At 35.0% G+C, this 24,951-nt stretch overlaps 1 protein-coding gene across 1 annotated transcript in view; it reads left to right on the top strand.

Annotated features, from left to right (window-relative positions):
• Window positions 1–24,951, top strand: part of ANGPT1 (angiopoietin 1) — a 167,060-nt gene that overhangs the window by 115,065 nt on the left and 27,044 nt on the right. Inside the window, exon 7 of the mRNA XM_042870214.1 lies at window positions 11,847–12,013. Coding sequence (XP_042726148.1) covers window positions 11,847–12,013 — 167 coding nt within the window. The remainder of the gene's footprint in view (window positions 1–11,846; window positions 12,014–24,951) is intronic.

Raw genomic sequence — 24,951 nt, 5'->3', positions numbered from 1 at the left:
TTTTTTTTTTGCTCAGCTGAGTATTATTTTGTATGAATTAGGGTTTCTGTCAGTTCAGTTACTGAAATTAAAATGAGATGATGTCCAGGCATATATAGTAAAGAACGTTACTGCCTTGTCTGCCTGTCTGAAGTTTGGAATTGCTGTCGCATTGATGGGTAATGAGGATGTACTGATATTCCTAATGTATGGATGCCTTCAACTAAGGGGAACTCCTTCAGAATTTGGAGCTTCTCAGACAGGAATGAAGAGTTTTACTGGGGTTTATCCCAAGCCACACAAGACCTCTGCCAATTAAGACAATGTACTGGAAATGTTGATACTTCAAATAGAATTAAAGGACAATAAATAACTTACCAAATTACAGATAGCATTACATTAGCTGGTTATTTTCCCATTGCCAACTTAAAAAAATAATTTATTCCAGTCTAAATAATTTCTGAGCTTCTCACTCATTCCTGGATCAAACTTCTTCACGGAGTTTCTTTCTTTGAATTCCTGAGAACTGGATTTCATTTCCGAGACATTCACTGTGAAGTTTTCAGAACCGTATTACAAGCTTGGAAGAGGAAAATCATTTTTCTAACAGTTTTTGAAAGGTACTGTATTGAAAGAATATTTAAAATGCTAAAAAAAATAAAGTAAGGTCCAGTCAGTAATAATTTAAATGCAGAAAAGTTCTGTTGCATAAATTAAAATTAAAATAAATAAGTAAATAAAAGGAATGTTGGATTATTTAACCAAAATAAGGATGCTTTGTTTTCAGTATTTTTATATAACTAGAAAATATAAATTTTAGGGAAAAATTAACCATTTAGGTTCTTGACATCGGACCTTGTTGATAATGGATTAAAAGATGATATAAACTGTTAGTTAATATATGTGAAATAAAATTAATATTGAAATGACAGATATTTTTGAATGAATTTTCAAAATTGGACACAATTTTTAGAAAACATAAAAATAGAAAATCAGGCAGTCTGGAGTTTTAATATAGCAGAAAATTTGAAAACTGCTCTACTCTGTTTTGATATGAAGTCAAATAAAATGCAAAATGTCATTCTGGGGGGGTGAACCAGAGATTTTAAAATTATACCATTCTTACCTATGAAGAAATTAGAATTTGTGTGCGCAATCTAACTTAATTTATACACACCACATGAATTACAGACATTTAATCCAGTATTTCCTCATTTGGTTTTCCATAGACCACTTTTTTTTTCTTTTTTTTTTTTAATTTCCATTACAACAGTATGAACACTTTCAGGATTGGATTATGGGGGTTTTGACTAGTTCAAGCAATCTGAATTCATTTTCATTTTCATTTTCATTTTCATTTTCATTTTCATTTTCGTTTTCATTTTCGTTTTCATTTTCTTTATGAAAATATAATCTTCTAGTAGATGGCTCACTTTTGTAGTCTATTTCAGACTTAATTGATAAATATCCTATAAATGATGAATACAGTTGGTATATAGCTTTTTCTCTGCTTCCACCAAAGTTACTTTTGAAGGCCTCTAGCTGTGGCTATCTTATCCCATCAAATGCTGGACAATTGAAGATGGTAAAAGAAATCGGATATTACTCTAATGTGAAGGAGTTTGAGCTTCAACATAAGAGCACTACTGACTTAATTGCCTCATTTTTTAAATTTTTTTTTCAGTGAGGGTGTGCAGAGTTTATTAGGTCACTTCACAGCTCCTTTCTAACACATCTACTTATTTTTTCTTCCAATGAAAACCAGGTATTGCGGTAGGAGATGCAGCAGTTCTTAAAATATGCTCAGACGTGTTTTCTAGATTTTCTAAGATTCTTCTTGTGCTTTTATCTCACTAATCTAACAGAAATAAGCATTATCATGATGACGTAACAGCAGTAATGAATCTCTGTAGATTTTTTTACCTTCAGTGCATTTAGTTCGTATGGGAAAAGAACCTCAAAAACACTGGAAAAATTTGTTACAAGCAAATACTTAATGCCAGCTTTGATGTTGGGCTAAGAATCTCAGGTCACCAACCTGTAGTACTTCTAGCACCTTCACAGATTTCCGGTTCTACTAGTTTTATGAAACCTTTGCATATTTTCTCTAACCCTACCTTGAGATCCTTATGACAAGTAGCTCTGAAAGGATGGACATGGGATATTCTCTGCAAAGGTGATTGACAACACTGCTGGTTACAGAAGTTACCCAGTTATCACTGATTAATTCTGCTGAAAAACCTTGAGGTAATCACTGTCTTTGACTCAGTTTCACACTGGTGCCTCACGGATTCATGGAGTTCAGTTCCTGTTCAGTGTATTCTGCAGACATAAACACATGAAACATATCAATAGTGAGATAAAGCAGCCATAAATATTTCATAAGTAGGAAATGCACAACTCAATCCATACTTTAATCACCACAAAGTTAGTGATAACAGTGCTACAAACTCCTTCTCCTCATTCTTTTAGCTCAATTTTCACTCATATCCAATCCCCATTCTGGAAAACAAAGTTAAACTTTATTTGGTATCTAAAACAGTAGCTAATGAATAAGTCTTGTTCAGATTTATTCTGTTATCTTATTACTTATTGGTATAAGTTCTTATCAGTCCTTTTTTTTTACATCAGTCATATGCTATGCAGTGTAATTTGTGCATTTGTTCTTAATAACTCATTTTTGAATACAAACTCTCATAGATCACATCAGTTTTATATATTCAGGTACATAAATTTGAAGAAATTCTGAGGAAGTCCTTTGAATTCAGTCTCTTGTCCTTTTCTTATTAGTATTTACTGTATCTTCTCTTTCATGTCTTGCAATGGATTTTTCACGTTACTATTTGTATCTTACCAGAAATATTTAAAGATTAGTATCAGATGATTCCTTTAACAATAGCAGATAGGATCACCCTAAAGCAGATTTCTGATGTTTTTCACATTTCTTTGTTTGAAGTGGGAATTAGAGTTTTAACTTCTGGAAAGAGGATGGATTTAAAATAAATAAATAAATAAATAAATAAATAAATAAATAAATAAATAAATAATAGCTTACCTGAGCAATTTTTCATCTGAGTGAAGTTTTCATCTGACTTCTGTTCTGAGCAGTCTTCAGATCAGGTTCTCCTTACTTCTTTGGCTTAATAAAACACATCTGAAGAGAAGAACTGCTGGTTCCAATTAGACTGTCTAATCTATGCATCTTTCTATCTATCTTGTATCTGTCTATCTATCAGTTTAGTTGGAAGTGTATCTTATAACTTCTGCAGGAAGCAGATTCAATTTTTTCCCTGACAGTAATATGAAGAACTATACAAATTACATTGCAGTGCAAGCATGATCCTTCCTGAAAAATGAAGGTTTTGAGAATCACAGTATCATAATAGGATCATTAAAGATGGAAAAGACTACTAAAATAGTCAATTCCAGCCATCAGTCAACCATCACTGTGCCCACTAGCCCATGTCCTTCACTGCCACACCGCCATGTTTCTTCAGCATCTCCAGAGACAGTGACTTCCCTGTCAGTCTGTTCCAATGTTGACGATTCATTCAGAGCAAAAAATTTGTCGTAATATGCAACCTGACCTTCCCTTTGCACAGCTTGAGTCCACTACCTTACTCGTACCTAGCTTACTAGTTACCTGGGAGAGAATACCAACATTCACCTCGCCACAGCTTCCTTTCAGGTAGATGTAGAGAGCTATAACGTCTCCCCTGAGGCTTCACTTCTTCAGAACAAGAGTGGACCTGGAAGAAAGAAAGAAAAAAAATAGGGAATACACATCCTCAGAAAGGACAGAAAGCATGCTGCTTCTTCACTGAAAAAAAAAACAAGACAAGTCAAGTGGTATTTGTTACATGGATAAGCTCATGAGAGAGGAATGCAAGGGGATAAAAAAGACACGATTAAGACACAAATAATTTTATAACATATAGGCACAAATACATTTCTTACAAATAGTACATTTCAAAGATGTGAGTTATAAATTGTCTTCATCTGAAAAAAAATTATTACTTCAAGTGAGTGGAATATATAACATAGAAGTAGTTTGTTTCTTTCAAGCATTTACCAAGTAATTTGGATATAAGGAAATGATTTTTAGTGACAGGAATTTGTATTAAGATATCCTGTGAGTAACGGCTTTCACAGAGACTCACTCATCTCTGATAAAGAACTTCCTGTCACCATACTTTATTAAAAAATCGCTTCTGACTGAAAATGCTACTCAGTTAATTGTAATAATAATTGACATTTTCATCAGTACTACAAAATGAGCCAGCATATTCTCCTCTTCTTCTGAGGTTTAGCTTGTCCAGTAGAGGCTAGCTCTTGAAACTGTTTAGTTCTGACCAAGGCTGTGTACATTTCTACCACAGGATCTAAGGGAGCAAGAACAAAATCATTTTTGCTTCAGAGAGCTTTGGATCACCAGATTAGGCAATGGAGATGCTATCACACAAGAAAGCTTCTTCATTTTTTGGAATATTTCTTGATGAAGAAAATTAGCATAGTATTGAGCAGTTGCATTTTAACTATGCTGTATTGAATATAGTTGTTAATGCTTATTGAAGAAATTCTCTAAGCAAAAGGTGGGCATGATATTTTACAAAATCCAACAGATATTTTGAGAGATTTTGTTTATTTTTTAATAAGGGAGAGAGATCCTTTGGTACCTGCTCTGCTATCCTCCAAATGAACGTTGTATGCTCTCATCACTGAATAGTTTTCTTTTGACGGATATATGTCTTCCTGATCTGTTCCATTTGGGACTCACTGAAGCAGCCCTTCACCTAGGAATTCATGTCAAATCAGTGTTATAATTATCTGACTCTGGTGTTAATCTACTCTCATTCAATTTTTAGTATCCCAGTGAAGTCCAAGTAAAAGACAGAAGAGCAACCTGTAAGCAAAGAAAGAGAGAGAGAAAGAGTGGAAGAAAATTCAGTCCTACCTCCAAAATTCTTTCTTTTTTCCCAAAGTGAAACACAATTACTTTTTTTCTTTTTAAGGACATAAATATTTACCTCTAATCTATACAATTTATTTATTTGAAAATAACAGAAGATAAACTTCTCTTACATTCCCAGTTTGTCTTAGAATACAAAATCAAGCTTTCTTTTCCTCATCTCCTTTGAATACATATAGTAAGAGCCACATTAGGTATCTGTATATTCCCAGGATCCATTTTTGCTAGAATGCAGGCACTTTGGGAAAAGGGTTCTCCAACTAGCCTGCCTTGTTAGGAAATACCTAATTTTAGTTGAAGAGTCAAGACGTGAGATTGAAATCCAGGCAAGAGGAAGAATCAGTGCCTATTGTATATAGATAACTGGAGGAAAGTGCGCTGTATGGGACTCACTGCCAGTCCAGAGGTACCATTTAAGTGAAGTTTGTACTTCAAAACTGGGATCTGCTTTTTGGGATTTTTCCTCATGAGGAAATCTGCTCTGTATGTTAAGGAAGGACAAAGACAATAATTTCTGTGTCTACTGATACATTTGGATTAGAAGGAACAAGAATGGCTGCAGAACTTGAACAAGATTGCGGGAAATAATTCAAGTGGGGAATAATTGTACAGACACTTAGTTCTGTATTTAGCTTGAAAGTAACTTTTCATTTAAACTTTGGAGAAGGTGCCTCTGAGTTCCACCCAAACATATTTTTGAAACATTGCACAAAGTATTTGTTTGTATTTAATAAAAATAACTATGAATATTTATTATTATTTTAATGTATTTTTAAGTTAGCATTATTTAACACATTGGTTATTTCAGAAAAGTTTAACCTGTTTCTATAGGCCATATGTTTATTTTAAAATAAATATACAGTGAGTAATCCGATGTGATGAAAATGAAAAATTATTCTGAACTTTTAAGAAATTATCTTCTTAAACAAAATCCATGCCACATCCTAAGCTAAGGCAAAATGAGCTGAATATTCTTTATGGCTTCTGGGAAGACACTGCTGTTGTAAAACACTGAATTATTATCTGCCTTTTTCAGTGAATTGTCTGACAGGAGATGAACCCATAGAATATATTGACTGTGTCTGGTTTCAATTTTATTTTGTCTATAAGAAGTCAAAGCTTCCTATGAGCATTATCAGACAAAATAAATATAGTAAGAGAGATAATTTTTTAATAAACTTGGAGTAACATGATTTAAGCAGAATACCCCCACAGCATTTGCCAAACCTAATAAAAGTCTTTTGCACCCTACTTATTATTTTTGAATAAGTATCAACTTCTTAAATTCTTCAGATAATTTTTCAATTTAGTATTGAATTAAATTTCTTTCTGCTCATGACTGCTTTTTGTCTTTGTTAAACATTATGCCACTGTAAATGAGGTGAAGTAGAACCTGGAAATCATCTAGAGTAATTATAAAATATGCTTTTATTGTCTTTGATTCTATGTGTTAATGCATATAAAAGGGCAACACATTCTTTTTTTTTTCTTTTATAATGTATATATAAAACAGTTGGACACTGTGTCAAAACATACACAGTTCTATGATATAGCTGTAGGCATAAAGAACCAGAAAACTCGTTGCTTCATCCTGGTACATATATGCTTCATCCTAGTCCATATATACTTCATCCTATGATGAAGTATCATGATACTTCATTCATATATACATATACATATTGCTCTGAAAGTAAATTGTGTTATCATGTCTTCAAGACCCATTCTAAATGTAGTGCAAAACACCACAAGATTATTCCTTAATAACAAAACTACTCACTAATTGTGATTAAACATCTTTTTTTCATAACTTCAGGTGAAACTTGGCCAAAATACAATCATAATGCAGTTTTTCAACAGCTGCAAAAATATAATTCCATTTTGTGAAAAATAAAATGAAACATGAAAATAATTTACGCTAAGTCAGTGCAAAGATTTGTGTATCCTGCTTGTGACTAATGCTGAGCATTATATTTTGAGAAAATATATTAGGGAATGCAAGCATTTTCTCAATTTCTAAAGAGTGCTCATGAGGAAAATGTGGGAGAGTTCTGAAAACTTCTGGAAATTTCTGAATTTTTCCTGTTATGATAACCACGTTTTTGGGAAATTGAAGTGCCCAGTTTACCAGTTATCCCAAAACCTTATGCAAATTTCAAGGAAAAAGGAATATGACAGCATTTTGCAGTAAAATTTAAAGTTTAAGGAATTAACCCCTGTACTTGGGAATATGTAATGGATGAAATACAAAAAGTGAATGACAAAATTGTATCTCTTAGTCACTATAAATGCAATTTTGGAACAGCACTGAAACCCCATTGGGTTTCAAAGGGAATTATAATTAAATACAAACACATTCATGAAATACAGATGTTTCTTCTACTAGTTTGATGGCTGAGGATGGCTTGAAACACCTCTTGTACTTCATTGTTTTTAAGTGCAAACTTTTAACATGAAGCATTTGTTACAGTCATCTGAATACAAAAAACCAAGAATGCTGACAGAGCCAATAGGTGAAGGAAAACAAATACGTTTAATAACAGTTTGGGGTCTGAAATAAACAACTTTTTCCCATGTAAGTTGATAAACATGGTTTATAGGCAAAGCTGAAAGCATCTTATCACTTGGCACAAAGTTAAACAGCAGAATGTGTATAACTTTCCTGTTAACTAAAATGCTTGACTTTCATTACTGAATCAACTTAGCAATCCTAATGAGGTTTGTTTTTGCAGAATTTTGTCTCTTATTGAAGTCCCTTCTCATTACTAAAAATCTCCCTGAATTTCTACCAAGTATTTTCTAAGATTTGCTGTGGTGATAGTTTCAGTTCCTTTGTAATCTCCATCAAATCTCTCCCAGATGTCTAAGGATACCTCAGAGGCAATATATGCTGAATATCTGCTTTTGGCTGGCTGGTTTGCTCCTGCTGATAGGCAGCTGGAAAGCTGCTGCATCTCCCTGGGCCTGCCCACTCCAAGCAGCAGTTCTGCTGAAACTTTGTTGAACTTCATGTTTGTGAGATGTAGATCCCATTCTCAAAACTGTTCCAGGCAATTCATAAAAATAGCATACAGGTGTGCATCACGAGTGCACAAGCTTGTTTCCATAAGTCTTCTGGCTCAAGAAAAAAATATTTTGCATTTGAAGATAAAATTCAGAACTGTGCTTGAAGGCACTGAGGTATAATCAAAACAGCCTTGTATGATCTTTCTTTGCTATCATTTTCTCTACCAGTGTCAGGGTAGGAATGCAAACTAAAAGTTAATTTACACAAAATCAGACTAGTGTCTGATTTAGATCTAATAAAGCTCTGATTACCTGTTTATTTGTTTGGTTTCCAATCATAATAAGTGCTTAATAAAATACAGTACCCATCCTAAGGAGTATTCATTTCTTCAGAGGTATTTTTTGTATTCTGCTTACTACTTTGTTTTTATTTCATAGAAGCAGTCTAATTTAAAAGGGTTGTCTCACGATAGAGATGATAATAAAAAAATACATATTTTTTTTCTAATTAGGGCATGTCAAGAGATTTATTTGAGTATATAGTAACAAAAAAGCTTTTAATTGTAAATGGAAATTGGTTTTGAGAATGCTGTTGACCAATTTAAAAAAAAATTAGTTGAGAAATTCAGCAGTACATATGAAACACAAATCATTTTTAGCCTACTCATTTCTAATCTGATTTTCAATAAAGTAGCTCTTTTGAATGTTGCTAATGCAGACTTTCCCCATAACATTTTTTTTTTCATTTTTATATTCCTTCTGTTCCTTTTGCTTCAAATTCATTTCCTGTGGTCAGGAGAGCAAACCACTTAGCAACAGATTTTCATCTTAGCGTAATAACATGTGAAAAGGGAGAAGGAAGTGCAAATGCGAAGAAGAAAAATTATTATTTTCAGAATAATTATGTATGGTGTCTGGAGTTTATATAGAACACATATGGGAACACAATGTTAAAAAGCCACATGTACTATATCCTGAATAAGCTGTAATTTAAATAAGATAAGACAAATATAATTCAGTAGAGCCACAGTTCAAAGGAGAGCCCCTACTGCTTGCCAGCAGTGAGAAAATGGGAGAATTTGACAAAAATCTTCTTTTAAAGGAAGAAGGCTGTTAAAAATAATAATATATATTTTCTAGAATAAGAAGCTACATAGATATCAATGTCACATATTTTGACTGGTATATAGACACCTAAGCTCCAGTGATAAAAGAACTTATCACGTCTGGATTTTAGGGAGAAAAACTACCTGCTGAATAGCCCTGCAGAGTATGTTTTCCCTTCCTTTCAGACAAGCAGCAATAACCATGGGCAAAAGAGAATGTCAGAGACTGGCTGAGGTTGCTCCAGTAGGTCACTGCCAACATTGTTGCAGCAGGAGTGGCTATGTATGAGAGCCATAGGGCAGAGAGATAAGGTGAGGTGATGGAAAGGATCAAAAGAACAGATATGAAATGTAGGAAACCACTCAGCTTCAGTCACGGTTTATGTAGATAAGGAATAGGCCATTACATTTTAGAAAGTATGTACAAATTAAAATATGCATGCAAACAGAATCAAAGCAGTAGGTGAGAGACACAGAACCATCATCATGGGAAAGCGTGAGGAGCAGAGCTCAAACTGACAGATTGTTCTGTTCAAAGCAAGATATCAACAGAATAGGATTCACAACAAACAGGATTCATAGGGACTAAAATGGAAAATCATCCCTTTAGAAGGAAGATATAGTGAAGTAATGTGCAGGAAAAGAAGTGTGGAGTAACAGTATGCTTCTATACTGAAGTCTAAGTCCTCTCTGAGACTCACCATAGGCTGAATCTCAGTTCTTGCAGACTAAACACTTTGTGGGATACATGAGTATCACTTCATGCCCTCTGAGCTAAAGGGTAGCCATACAGAATATCATCTGTTAATACTATGATGGGCACTGCAGAGAGAAAGTCACTTACCATAGTGAACAGTAAAGGAAAATATTTGACATTCATTGCAGTCTAGTCTAGAGATATTTTATTGTTAACTTCTGTCATTTCTTTCATTATGTCTGGCAGACACAATTTAGTACCAGAAGGTGAATTTGTATCAAAGCAAGAATATCATTTTGTCATTCATGTAATTTAATCAGGAAATTTTCACAAGGGGCTTCTAAAAACATTCCTGGCATATCAGTATAAGCAAATCAGCACTTTTCCAGCTTCCACTTTTACTAACACTAGAAATATGAAAAAGCATGAACTAGTAACCTTGAAATAGTTCTTCGCAAAAATAGATTACAATTTCAAATAGTATCTACTGTTTGAAGCCAGTAGTTCTCAGATATAAAATAACAGTTTGTAAAGAAGAATAAATTTAATATATAGTATCTTTTTTTTGTGCTAAATAAGGCTTTTAATTATGGTAAAATATTAATTAAACATAAATAAGTTTAAAACCTAGAGGATGCACAAAAAGTATATGTGATTAGGAGTGCAGTTTGAACATTGGTTATGTTTTCTCTTTCATTTTTTCATGTTAGAGAATTGTATAGCTTGGAAATGAGATCATCTGAATATATGAAATGTAAGGAGAGTTAGGTACTTTTAACTACATTATCCTCTGCTGTGCTTTGGCTAATCTATAAAAATATTCGATCTCCTTAAATTAAAGATTTCAAAGTAACATAACACACATAGATATCTTATGCCACCTCAGCCTGGTAAAAAAAAATGAAATTTATAGTAGACAAAATCTTAGGCAATATGACTCTTGTGTAGATCAAGAGTGGGGAAAACAAATAGTTTAACTGGGGATCACTCATGGGCTGGGTCTTGTCCTACATATGCTATATGCAGAAATGGATTTTAAACCGAAGGTCTGACACCAGTTATAGCGCACAGTCACAGCAGAGAGACTGTCAGAATGTCCTCCACAGCTAATTTCAGTTCAGTGTGTAATCTAAATAAATGTAAATAAATAAATAATTTTTAAAAAATCATAACGTACAATAGAATTTTCATTTGGTTTAATTGTCTTAATGATAATGAGGTATAGAATCATATGAAATGTATCACAGTAATTCTTTACGTTCAATATTGCCACTCATGAATATACATATGTTTTTCTGAAAGTAAAGCCTCTTATTTATTACCATGGAAAATATGAAAGATACAAAAAGAGAAATAACACTGTTTGATTGTGCAAACTCTCAGTTACAAAACGGTTTTTCAACATGGTCTCCATTATTAGCTGCACATTTTTGCCAGCGATGAACATGATGCATGCCATGCTTCTAAAAACTAGCACCAGTGGAAGTGATCCACTGTTGCTGTTCCACTGCTGAAACACACCATCCACTGCCTCACTGTGATCACATCCACTGTTTGGTTTACAGAAACTTTCAGCACGTATCAGTGAATGTCAGTGGGTGTAATTTTTTCTCATGAAGTAATTCAGTTTCATACTTTTGCTTCATCTGCATTCCTGTGTGAGATGCCTATTTGTCATACTGTCCCTCAGCTGACATCTATTACACAGTGACAAAAAATAATGAGATACTGGTGGGAAGGATCACCCTCTACTGCCATACTACCAGCATCCGCCTTATATTATCTGCCAGTAAAATAGGAGGTATTACTTTTGGAGCAATCCTTATAGAAATTTAGTATCCTACTATTAATGTCTTGTAATTGGGAAGTGATTTTCAATTGATAGTATCCACTGCCCTCAAAAATATCAGTTGAATTTCAAAATTTTCATTCCTGTTAAGTATTGACAGACTAATTTTAAAGACTAGGACACAGAAACTCCATGACCAGTAATTAAGATGTATAGGTAAAAAGTGATGATGATTTTATTATTGTACAAATATTCTATAAATTATGATAATTAAATCTAATTTTTCTGTCAACTTTTTTCCAGGGTTTTGGTAGCCCATCAGGTGAACATTGGCTGGGGAATGAATTCATCTTTGCAATTACAAGTCAGAGGCAATATTCTCTAAGAATTGAATTAATGGACTGGGAAGGAAACCGGGCTTATTCACAGTATGACAGATTTCACATAGGAAATGAAAAGCAAAATTACAGGTAAGAATCTCTTGAAATTCTTTTTCCTCTGCTGAGTTATAAACATTGTTCATTGTTTCCCTGTTAACTATGAGAAAGGATAATAATATGATTTTGATTTTCATGTAGAGTCAAAAGGATGCTAAAAATGCCATAGCAATCTAATTTCTCATTGAAAGGTTATTAAAAAAACTAATACATTTGAGAAATAAAGAGTGAACAAACAATTGCCCAATTTGTAAGAAGTGCTTAAAATTGCATAAATTTTTGCATACCTAAGAGCATCACAACTCAAAACTGATTGAATAGGAAAAAAAAACAAACATGGATTACATTACAAATTGAAAATTTTTGTCTTGGAAATATTAAGAGTGAAGCAATGGAGATAGGAAAAGTTACTCAAAAGTACTGTTAGAATATTGATATTTCCAAACTAAAATTTAGAGTAAGTGAAGAATAAAATCAGAATGCTGTATATTACTGTGTGTAGATAAAACATTGATTCACAAAGGTGGAGGTGGAACACTCACTCTGAGTCACTCTAAGGCAAAGAGTGAAATGAATAAAGAAAATCTCTTAAAGGATAGAAGAACTTCTACAAAATCTAAAACCAAAAGTGTAAATGTCTATTATGTGGAACTTATGCATTTGAAGATGTTCAAGCAGCAGAAAAGATAGGAGAAATACTTGTCAAATGAGGAAAAAAATCAACGTACAGTTACACGTACATCTAAAAAATATGATGAAAATTAAAGGTGCCAGGAATATTACTCAGGATGTGAATTAAAATGACAGAATTTGCTGACAGAATTACTGTCATTTTTGCTTGCATTTATTCTGCACTGAACAGCAACAATGCAGACCATTGAGGAATAGGAAGAATGTTGCAAATTTAACTTCTGTTAAAGCTTGTAGTAAGGATTTTAAGGATACACGTAGATAATTCCCGGAAAAATAGTGAGAAAATTTCTTGTCTTGTTTTAAAATTCTAGACTGTCTTTTTGGTAATATAGCAGGCAAACCTGGAAACACTTTGGGGATTTCTGCTTGTCTTAAAACCATATGAAGTGCCCAAAGCAGGGGAAAGGCGAGGATTTTTGGGGTAGGGCAGTGCTATTTGTCCCTCTGTCAGCCTGGGAACTCTGCTGGGTGCTGTGACCCAAAGCTGCTTCAGGTGTGAACAACCAAGACCAGACATGAGTTTAAGAAAGAACCTGCATATATTTAATTGTCCCTTTCTTTGAACAGATTTAGCCTGATCAAAATAGTATTATTTCCATATGGCGGATTCCACAGAGCAGGGACTTGGCAGTCTGTGCCACAAACAAGACAATATTTTTGGGGGAGGAAAGGAAATCTAGCCTTACAGATACAAGTGGTAGCGTAGCATTTATTATCAAAGCCCTAGCCCAAGATGTAACCTTTCTTCACATGTCTTTTGTTGGCTGTATTAAACTTTGTCTCAAACAAAGGGCCCTTAAAATGCTTGGGTCATGAAAGTGACACCTGGAGATTTCTTAAATAGATTAAGTTTAACATTTTGATGGACAGTAGAGGAACCCTAGAAAAATCATCCTGAATGAATCTAGATCTACAGATGTGTATGGCAACAGGGAAGTATTTTGGAAAGGAAAATCGCTTCATTAGAAGAAAAGGTGATTTTTTTGGCTATATAAAATGTACTTCCTCAACTGTAGAAGATGATCTATTAAAATATTTCTAGTGAATATGAAAAACAAAATGTTTCAAAACTGTAGATATTAAATCAGAAAGGGTGTGCAGGCCTTAAAAAGTGTAAGATTGGGTAACATGACTGAATTTTGCTACTCATGTTCAAGTCACATTTCCACAAACACCTGTAGGAATTTCAACTGAGAACACTGACTGCATTTCTGGTTCTTGCTCTCCTTCATATTTCAACTGAACACCAGAATTTGCTCAATACAATCTGTCTGGGAAATGGAGAATTGGTTTCATTAACATTATTCTGGAATAAACAGAGAGCTAAAAAAGCTCTATCATCTCTGTTGGACCTTGCTGTTTCAGATGAATTACTCAGTTACTTTTACTCAAACATATCTGAATATTTAAAGAAAATAAGGAAGTTCCAGAACTAATGAATTGTAAGCCATGTGATAATCTAAATTGTTTTTTAACACTTGACAAATGTATTGGTGCCTTGCGCAGACACACATACGTATAGCAAACATTTTGTGAACAAAGTGTATGATGGACTTTTCTAGAAATTATTATAAAAATGCATCCTGTGACACGGCAACTCTTTATTTTGCTTGCCAGCATCACTATCTGCGATAGAAGCAACTCCAGAAGGCAGACCAAATAAAAGCCTGATTATTGAGCCTTAGGCAGCTGGCCACTCCTCAGAGAATGCTGTTTGTCCTTTATCTAAGGAACTGCTATTTAAATGAGCCCTCTGAAGTTGAAAAGCACTGTTCTCAAACTTCTGCTTTTCCTTTTGTTCACAGTTGTCAGCTGTCAGGCATTTGCCATATTTGCTTTCAATACCTCAAGCACAGAGCAGCATACCTTTTTCAGAACTTCACTTACTGTTTGTTTGAAGTCATCTCACGAATTATATAAATAAATAAATAAATAAATAAAAATATTTAATAAATATAATAAATAAATAAATAAATAAATAAATAAATTTCATATATAAATATACGAATTAGATATTCTTTAATTTTGGTAGCCATTAGAATTTTCTGCTTGTGGCCAGCAGTAAATTCTTCTTCAGCGCTGTTTGGACAACTAAGGGATTGTAGGTTATCCATACTTTACATTGGTTTCAAGAAACACAAGTTAACTAAGAAGTGTCGGACAATAAAGAAAGAAACTTCTGAGGTGATCTGGATAGTAGATAAATAGAGGAATGATATTGAAATGATAGGGAAAGCTCAAGAAATTGAGCATTTATGCTATGGTAGTACCTTGTACATTTGGAAGACAGGAAAAAATTATAAAAGATCCAGGTCTAGCAAATGAGTATAGTAAGTTAAAGGATGCAAATACCACAAAGTGATAAGATGCTTCTATGAAAATACGGAAACTCATTTTCATGCTATTTTTCCAAAATCCAACCCCAAAATTATGCAGAGCTTGATTCACTCTGGATAACTCCCAATTGGTGATTTCACAAGAGTTCTGTTTTTTCTCTAGGTTGTTTGTATTCTCTTTACTACTTTTTATTAGCTTAAAGAATCTGTGATTAAAAAGAGTAATGCTGAACATATGTACATTAAAAATATTCTTGTTTCTCTTTCAAAATGAGGCAGTTCCAAAAAGGTTTCTGGGAATGTAGAATCAAATGTATTTATCCCAGATGATGACTGCAATGAAGAAAGTAGAGATGAAAATTTGTGTAGTGAAATAATAAATGTATAATGATAAGTAATGGAAACAGGAAAAACAGTGTTGCGCCTCCCTTGAAGGTTTCGATAGCCTGGAAGTTTTGAAGTGATTAATTTCCTTTGTAATTTCCTTAGATTTCTTATTTACATGAGAAGATTGAACAGAAAGCTGTGTTTAAGTTCAATGAAAATACTCTTTGACCAACTTTTTGCAAGTCTTGCACTATGTCAAGTAAAATCTCCATACAGTAAAAAGAGTCAGGTCTTACAAGCCCATGTTTAGTGCAATGTTTTTTAGAAAGTCAAAGGACGTATCACAGAAATATAAAAATTTCATTAGAAGAGTCACCCAGAATTCACCTAGCCTCTACTATTTTCCTGTATAGACTAGTGCACTCTTGTCAACATTGCTGCTTTTGTGAGCCATATGGTTATGTTTTGTGCTGTGTCCTCAGACCCTCCAGAATCAACCCAGAAAAGTAATCATGTCTTAGGATTCCAGGCTCCACACTTCATAATCCTACGTATTAGTTAATGACAGCAGATATACTGAAGTTGGATTATGAACAGCAAAAATTTCAGGCTTCGTGCACATGTGTCTTTGCCACTCACAATGTAGAAATAGCTCTTCGAAGTGAGGAATGGGATGAAGAATGGGGGAAATAACATTTTAAATTAGCCAAATTGTTTGTACCTCAGAATCCTTAGAAATGTTTAATAGGCTCTCTATGACACTGTATTACAGTATTTTGTCAATCCACTATTTAGAAAATCTTCCAATTCCTACAATGAATTACTGTCTTTGTTCTTACTCATGAAGAAACATGATTAGATGATGAGTGAGTACCACTTAGGTTGGCATGATTTTGGGATTGCTGAAAGCATAAGTGAGAACTGTGAATGGATAGAGAACATCCCAACTTTTTTGAGTGAGTTGCTGTTTTAAGGTGATAATTTGTAATTAAGGAGAACAATCTTTGTTTGGAACCAGCATGAGAAAGAGATTAGGAAATCTTGTAAAAAATGGAAGATAGTATAGATGTATTTTCAGTGGAATAAACAGGAGACAAGTAGACAGGGAAATATCAGTTATACAGAGAAAATTTAGATGTAATATTCCTCAGAGGAAAGAAGTTGATGAAATTTGTTGCAAACAGAATGGGGATTTTCAGTGATGCTTTTGCCATGAGTAACTTTTTCTTTCTGTTGCACTTGAGTAGTTTAGATAAAACAGGGAATCAGTCTTATCTGGAACGTTTTTCTGATCCATCTGCTTAGTTTCCTTGTTCTTAGCATCACAGTGAACCTTAGTTGGCCCAGAAGACGATGGAGGACACAGAGGAAACCTGTAGGTAGCTAAGCAAGAAAATAATCATAGATTTAGTGTCCAGACCCCATCACTGTTTTGCCAAATATGAAATCTATAGAATAACTCAAAAAATAGTCATAGTGCAAAATTTTGAACCCATAGTCATTTACATTTATTTAGAAACTTGAAATTCATTTTGCAAATCTGCTTCACAGGAAATACACATGAAAAATCATTTTAACAGACAGAATGGTATCTGTGGCATGCATCCATTACATGATTTGAAGATAAGTTCAATATTTTTTTCACCAAACAATTGGGCTGTTCTTTTTTATTTATCTGTTTGAGTAAAGAGAAAAAGCATGGACTGCAGCTGCACAGACATCACTGTATCAAATCTTGCCATAACAGATATTCAATGGCCAGCAGGTTGAGGGAGGAGATCTTCCTCTTCTATTCTGACCTGGTGAGACCACATACAAAATACTGTGTCCAGTTCTGGGCTCCCCAGTTCAAAAGGAGAAAATTCACCTAGAAAGAGTCCAGTCGAGGGTCACAAAAATGATTACAGGCCTGGAGCATCTTCTGTATGAGGAAAGCCTGAGAGACCTGGGACTGTTCACTTTGGAGAAGAGAAGGCTGAGTGGGGTTCTCATAACTGCTTATAAATATCTGAAGTACAGAAGTAAAGTTGATGGGGGCAGGCTCTTCAGTAACATGCAGACATAGAACAAGGGGCAATGGCCAGAAACTGGAACACAGAAAGTTTCATACTAACACAAGGAAGAACTTCTTCACTGTAGAGTATATAGGAACTGTTGATCACAGCCTGGACCCCTGATTGACCACCTGAGGCAAGCAATAAGTCTACCGTGGGAACACAGGTGAAGGCAATTCACCTGTGCTACCAGAAGGGGTGGAGCTTGGCTCCATCTCACCTAGATCCCATTTAAGTGTTGACTGCCACTGAGGAAGGATCTCTTTCTGGAGATCACTCCTCATGGAATTTATTGTGAGCCTATATCATTAGTTAGCATTTTTCATTTATTATCTTCCCACTGCAGTAATCCTACTTAGCCTAACCTCTGTGCACAGAATCACAGAATTGTAGGGGTTGAGGGGTTGGAAGGGAGCTCCAGAGATCATCAAGACCAATCCCCCTGCCAAAGCAGGTTCCCTACAGCAGGTAGCACAGGTAGGTGTCCAGGTGAGACTTGAATTTCTCCAGAGAAGGGGACTCCACCACCTCCCTGGGCAGCCTGTTCCAGTGCTCTGTCACCCTCACCGTAAAGAAGTTCTTACGCACATTTGTGCAAAGCTTCCTATGCTGCAGCTTATGTCCGTTTCTCCTTGTCCTGTCTCCATGTACCACTGAAAAGAGACTGGCCTCACCACTATGGCCCCCACACCTCTGATATTTATAAACCTGGACCAGGTCCCCTCTCAGTCATCTTTTCTCAAGGCTAAACAGACCCAGTATTCACTCAGCCTTTCTTCATAGGGGAGATGCTCCAGGCCCTTCACCATTTTTGTGGCCCTCCGCTGGACTCTTTCCAAGAGATCCCTGTCTTTTTTGTACTGGGGAGCCCAGAACTGGACGCAGTACTCCAGATGAGGCCTCACCAGGGCAGAGCAGAGGGGGAGGATCACCTCCTTTGACCTGCTGGCCACGCTCTTTTTAATGCACCCCAGTAAGCCATTGGCCTTTTTGGCCACAAGGGCACACTGCTGGCTCATGGCCAACCTGTCATCCACCAGGACACCCAGGTCCCTCTCTGCAGAGCTCCTCTCCAGCAGCCCATCCCCCAGCCTGTACGGATGCATGCAATTATTCCTCCCCATTAATTGTACACAGAGTGACAGAGCACTGGAACATGCTGCCCAGAAGATTGTGGAGTCTCCTCCTCTGTAGGTATTAAGACCCATATGGACACTTGCTTGTGTGACGTACTATAGGAAACATGCTGTAGCAGAAGCTTGAACTATGTGGACTATAGAGGTCCCTTTCTACTGCTATAGTTCAATGATTCTTTAATGCCAAGCTACTACATCTGTCCATATGTAGATACCTGATTTCCCAAGAGCTGCAACTTGTAGAACTACCAATGAGGTCTTGCACTAATATAGTTAATGTTCACATGATAGAAAAGCAGTGATGTCTAATTTTCTCTAGATTATAACTTAAAAGTGAGAAACTAAAAATAAATAATAAAATGAATTGAATTTATGTCGAGTAATGTGGTGCATTAAAGGTGTCATGGGAAAAATAATTTCATTGGCAGAATATTTATTATTTTAATCTGATGGAGTTAATTATTTGCAGATTTCTTTGTGAACTCTTTTTAATCTTAAACAGTCCCATGTAAAATGAATGCTGGTATTAACCTTCAAGCCCTTTTAATGGAGAGCTTCTAATATGCACTTGTTTACAATAATTTACTTTTGTACTCCTTATGTTTCAAAATCAATCGATCAATTTTATTTGCACATCAGCCGACAATCTCTTTATTTAAAGGAAAGCCAACTGAAAATTCACGGTTTCAGTCTAGAAATAATACAATATTCATTCAGAAATGTAATTACATTTGCAATCTTATGCAATTCTGTATACAAGTCTGTATTTTTAATAGTAGCATTTTTTAAGGCATAAAAGCACGCAATGTAAAGAGCCTATTCTTTCATTTCATTTCTTATTTTTGTCACAGTTGACTCTAGAAATCTATAATGAAATAATATCTAGAATATGTGTGAAAGACAGAAAAAGTGCCCCAAAAGCTCTGAGAAGTTATTCCCTGGAGGCTTTAGGAATGTATTATTGGACTTGCTTTGCAAGGTGTGAACTATAGGTTCTACAATAAGCCCTCTTCCAGGACAAAAGCAAAGTTTTCAGTATGAGTTATTAAAAGAATACCTAGTATAACAAAGATCTCACCATTTCTGTGTATCCATTTATCTATCTGTAGTCTATTTTCACTATTAGATCTTTAAAGCCACTTCCAAGTTGTTGTTATCTTTTGTCTTGCTTTTCTGTATCCCCCTTTTATTTCAGCTGGTTAATTTCCAACTGCCTTCGACTGATATATTTTCTTCACCAAAACTGAATACATCTTCAGGGGGGTTTTGTTAGGCTCTTGATAAGAAGCTTTAAGTAATCAAGTTTGTTTGTGCTTTTATATTTTTAGAAGCTTTTCTATGGTTTTTCAGGGTATTCAAGCACAGAAGCTTGTTTTCTGACATGTTCCACCAGAGTTATCGCTGTGGAACACAGTTGGCATGTCATTATCTCTTTCTCCAGGCTTCTACATTCAATTTTTTTTTTTTTTTTTCAAAGGAAAATACATGAGTAAGAACAAAAGTATCATATTTTCCCTTAAAGCTTATCTACAATAAAATAACACATCAGTTCAAACTTACTTAAGGCAAGAAAAAAAACTCCTTTGTAACAATTTATTGGACTTAAACATCATCCTGGATTTATAGAATTTAAGTGTTAATAAACAAATCAAATGTGGTTTCTTACAGGTGGGCAACATAAAGCTTTCCAGTGTTAACATTAAAGCTGTTGGACTCTAGGAACAGATTGCAGGACCCTAACTAGGATGCTCGAATCTCTGTACATGCTTGGGGAAAGATAAGCTCTTTAGACTGGAAGCCAAATCAGGCAACATGTATAGCAGAGAGCTGCCTAGAGTAAGCTATTAGGAAATTCTGAAAATAGTAAGGCATCCATTTATATCCACTGATGATTCATAGCTTGTAGCCTGAAAGTAGGAGATGATGTCCTGTCATACTCAGAAAAGAAATGAAGGAGCCGGGATTAAAGCCTTCATTTTCCAGAGGAAATTCAGAGAACAATTATTGTTTCCCAAAAGAGAAGGACAGTCTGTGCTGCAGAGGAACAGGCTCTTCACTGAGGCTCTAATACTGTTCAGGAAAGAATTCAGTGTTCAGAGGATGAGTAGGTGTGCAGATCACTCCAAAATGATGCCTCCTATTTATTGCCATGGAAAGTACAACAGATTGAAAGAGCACAATAGCAGTGTTTGGTAGAGTAAATTCTCAGCTACAAAATACCATTTTGCAATATAGTAATTGCCATTAGCTGTTCATTCTCGCCACCAATGAGCAAGACCCTGCATGCTGCACTCAAAACAATCCGCACCAGTGGGGATGTTCCATTGTCACCTCTGCTGAAATGTACCACCTACTGCCTCACTGTGTTCACTTCTGCTGTTTTGTCTCCAGAAATGTTCAGAAGGGACTTTTGAATGTCAGTAGGTGCACTTTAGTCCACATGGAAGAATTCAGTTCCACACCTTTGCTTCATCCACTCTTTCTTGTCAGACACCATTTTTTCAGAGTGCCCCTCTGCTGCCATATGTTGCACGGCAACAAAATGTAGTGGAATATTAGTGGGTAGGTTCCATTTCTACTACCATGTTCCGCCAACATCTGTTTCAGACATCATGGGTCAGCATAATAAAATGAGGCATTACTTTTAGAGCAGTCCTCACATACATATCACCATTAAGACTATTGAACAAGTACTTTAGCAAAGTTGATTGAATCTTTAAGGCAATGGACTTGAAAATCCTCATAGTAAGAATTCTCACCAAATAACAACACCAAAAAGATCTACTTGTTTCTTTAATTCACTTCTGTTATAATATTTCCAAGGTATTTAAACCTATCAACCTTTGTGTTAGTATAGAAAGTAGTGTATTGTTGAAACCAGTAATTTCATGCCTAATCTGGGCTTTAAGACGAAACACTCCCTGAATAAAAGGACCTTGTGAAGGTGAGATACTTCAGCATATATGCCCCTCAGAAGGAATTTTTTATTTCAAAGCTGTACTTCATAGGATATCTGGACATCTTCAAATGTGTACGGCATTTCGATTCAGACTGTTCACCACAGAGATATATGTAATGTCTTCTGTTAGGTTCTATTTCTAAAAATAAATAAATAAATAAATAAATAGCACAGTAATTAATTTTAAATGCAATAGTAATTTTCTTATTTGGCACTTGAGAATGCTCATTGTCATTTTTTCATTCTTTAAATTTATGTGGGTCCTATGTAATGCCATAAATGTTAAACTTTATGCAGTATATAATGACCACCAGAATATCAATTAGCACAGAGAAAATTTGTGCAGAAAGTCTAAAAGAGATGTGTAAGGACATGTCAAAAGTTATAGATGTATACGATACCACGGTGTGAGCACTTCCATTACTGGTTGCTAATAACTGGTACACTGATGATTTACCATTGCAGTATAATGAATTGAGTTCAAGGGCACAAACACTATATTCTCACAAAATGCCTGTGAGAGACATATTCAGAAGTAAAATGCAGGATGAAAAAATATACCAGTAAAATTTAGGCTTACAGAATATCTCCCTCTTTAGTGCAGATTCAGTGATTGTAGAATTCTCCCTGTTTTTGTCTAAATGTTAGGAAATGAAGCACATTTTCAAGAACCAGAATACAGGTTCAGCTCAAAAGTATTTAGCCTGGACATTGATCTTGCTATAACTTTAATCACAACTGAAGAAACTGACACTTCCAAATGTTGGGTCAGGCAAGGCTGAAATGTAGATAAAGTGGATGAATGTGTCCTTAAAGGATCTTGGTTAGACAAATTGTATTATTCCTATGAATGGCCAGGTTTTCTGTAAGAATAAACTAAGTGTTGACCTAGGTGAACTAAGTGACCCCTCAGCATCGACAAGATTCTGAAGAATTTGTTTAGCATTAGTGGCAATATCTCCAGAATTTAAAAAAGTTTAGAATTTAATTCTCCTCAAAGAGGAAACAAAGAAAGGTAGAGACTGGAAGCCAGAGTTTGTAACAGGGAGGTGCACTTCCTGTGCCTGCATTGGTGTGTTGGTTCTCTCTGCCCACTCTCTGTGCTCAACAGAATTTGGATAGACCTGTCTATGTGGCACCAAGCCCAAGCTAATATATTCTGCCCTTTAATGGTCTCAGTGTCTCATTGTAACAGTAAAGCTTCCAACCAGAATGGTGTGTGGGCAGAATGAGCTCATGTCTGCTCTTGGACCCAACAGAGTATGCTTTCATCTGCCTGCAAAAAAACATTTTGGAATTCTTAAGAGTGACCCTTATTTAATCTAGTATGTTTGTGGTTAAAGTCTCTGAAGTATGTTACCAGCTGCCCAGCCAACCAGATCTGGGTTTGATTGGTTTTTGTTTGTGGTTTTTTTTTTTTTCTTTTATCATTAATACTTCTACTGGCAAATGTATCTACAACCTGATTCTGAGAACATTTTCTGCCTCGATTCATTATATGTTTAAGAAAATATCAGCAAAACAGTATGTGAATTCACATCTTTCATAAGACAAAAGCTGAGTGTACCTGTGAGGCTTGGAGAGAATTTGGTAAAGAGGTCATCCTAGTTTTCCAGAGTCAATAGCTGCATTAACCTTGAAGAGTTTGTTATTGGATTCTATGTGTTTTGTTGATGTTGAGCATTGGTTGCTTTTTTTCTTGCGGGAGAGGCAGATGGGATTGAAGAGTGCAATTTTCCCCACTAACTGGAAACATACCTGCATTTCCTTTATCTCCCTCTGAAGTTATGGTAACAAATGTGGTATTACACATTGTTTGTTCCACAGCAGCAATATAATTGGTGAGTTAGAGCACAAAAAGGTGGCATATACCATACAAATAGAGCTCTGTATTCACATAAACCTACAAATAGATCAAATTTGAGCATCAGAACACACAAGTATTGTGATATCTGATTTTTCATATTGATTAGTTTGTTTGCAAAATTAAAACAAACCTTCTTTATTATCATGAAAGAAAGAGGTACACAATAACATTTGAAGACTAACTACAAAGAAAGATGAGTTAATGCCTAGTGCTGTAAAGAAAACAGTCTGCAGTCTTCTGTTTCATCAGATATGAAAGGGTGCTGAGTTTCCAGTGTTAAATCAGTGCAACAACTCACAACCCAAGAGAACATGCACCACTTCTGTTCCATTTTTTTGTATTTGGTTTGTAATTTGGTATAATACAAGAATTAGTATTGTAATTTGGTTGTACTAAAGTAGAGCCTTTACTTAAGTACTTTTAATACCTATCTAAATTCCATTTTAAGCAGAGAAGTTGTTACTCTGAATCACAGCTCTTACAAGGTCATGACCTTGGTTATTAGTGGGAAAAAAAAAAAGCTAACATGCAAGACATGCCGATCTCTGTTCGCCTGGTCAGTGTGGCACCAGTGAAGAACTTGGATCATAAATGGGTGACAGTCAGTGAAACTTTCACTCATATGTGACTGTTTATAAGCCACAAATAACACCAAGGGAGTTGAAATATGTTTTAACAGTCTGTTTATATTTTTCTATGGAGGTCTTAGTGCCACATAACTCATTTTGGCATTTTTTAAACTAAATTTTGCATTCAGAAAACCAAGCAAATGGTGAAGCCAATATTTATTTTTCAAGTAACCATAAGCATTTCACAGAAACTCTGTTTATCACTTTTAATTTATTTATTTATTTATTTTTTCCTGAGCAGTAGCCATCAGAATTATACTCTAACCATTGTATGATAACAGTGAAAAAGGCCAGTGAATGAATGTATTAGGGTAGAGACCCTGAAGAGTAAAAGGATGAAGCTGAAATTGTTGCAAATTATTCAGGCAAGGTATGGGACATGCTTGGTTATATGTTTTTATTCTATATCCCTTTTTTAATGCCATAAGCCTTAAAGAAAAAAACAAAAACAAAAACAAAACAAAAAAAAACCCACAACATATTATCATACTTGCAGTGTGAATGATCCTGTTGTGTAAGGGAGGCCTTTCATCCCCTTCACCATATTTTTCTTTTTCTCTTTCTTTTCCTCCAATTTCTTTATTTTTTATTCAAAGTACAATTAGGCTCTGATTGAGCCATGCACTTAGGCATATTTTAAAATAAATTTTAAGCACATACTTAGTAGTTAGCTAAGTCAATACTATCAGAGCTGTTGCAGAAGGTCAAGTCAATCTTGCCTCTTTATTGTTGTACAGACTTTAAGATGACATCAAAATAAAATATGTATATATTATGGTAAGAATGAGATCACAACAATTACATTGTCTTTAATAAAAGCTTACATTGTTTCCCTATTTGGAAATGATTGCATTTTCTGTCATCTCTAGAAAGTGGTCTTTCAAGATCCTTTTACTGCTTACTGATTTCATTTTATACAGCCACTAAATTAAGTTAATTAATCTAATTAGCAGAAATTCATAAACATTGA

Source organism: Lagopus leucura, unplaced genomic scaffold (genome assembly GCF_019238085.1).
Source record: "Lagopus leucura isolate 7727_CA_CO unplaced genomic scaffold, USGS_WTPT01 Super-Scaffold_100002, whole genome shotgun sequence".
Taxonomy (NCBI): domain Eukaryota; kingdom Metazoa; phylum Chordata; class Aves; order Galliformes; family Phasianidae; genus Lagopus; species Lagopus leucura.
The sequence above is the reverse complement of the archived record's forward strand: the minus strand, read 5'-3'. Positions and strand labels throughout refer to the sequence as shown.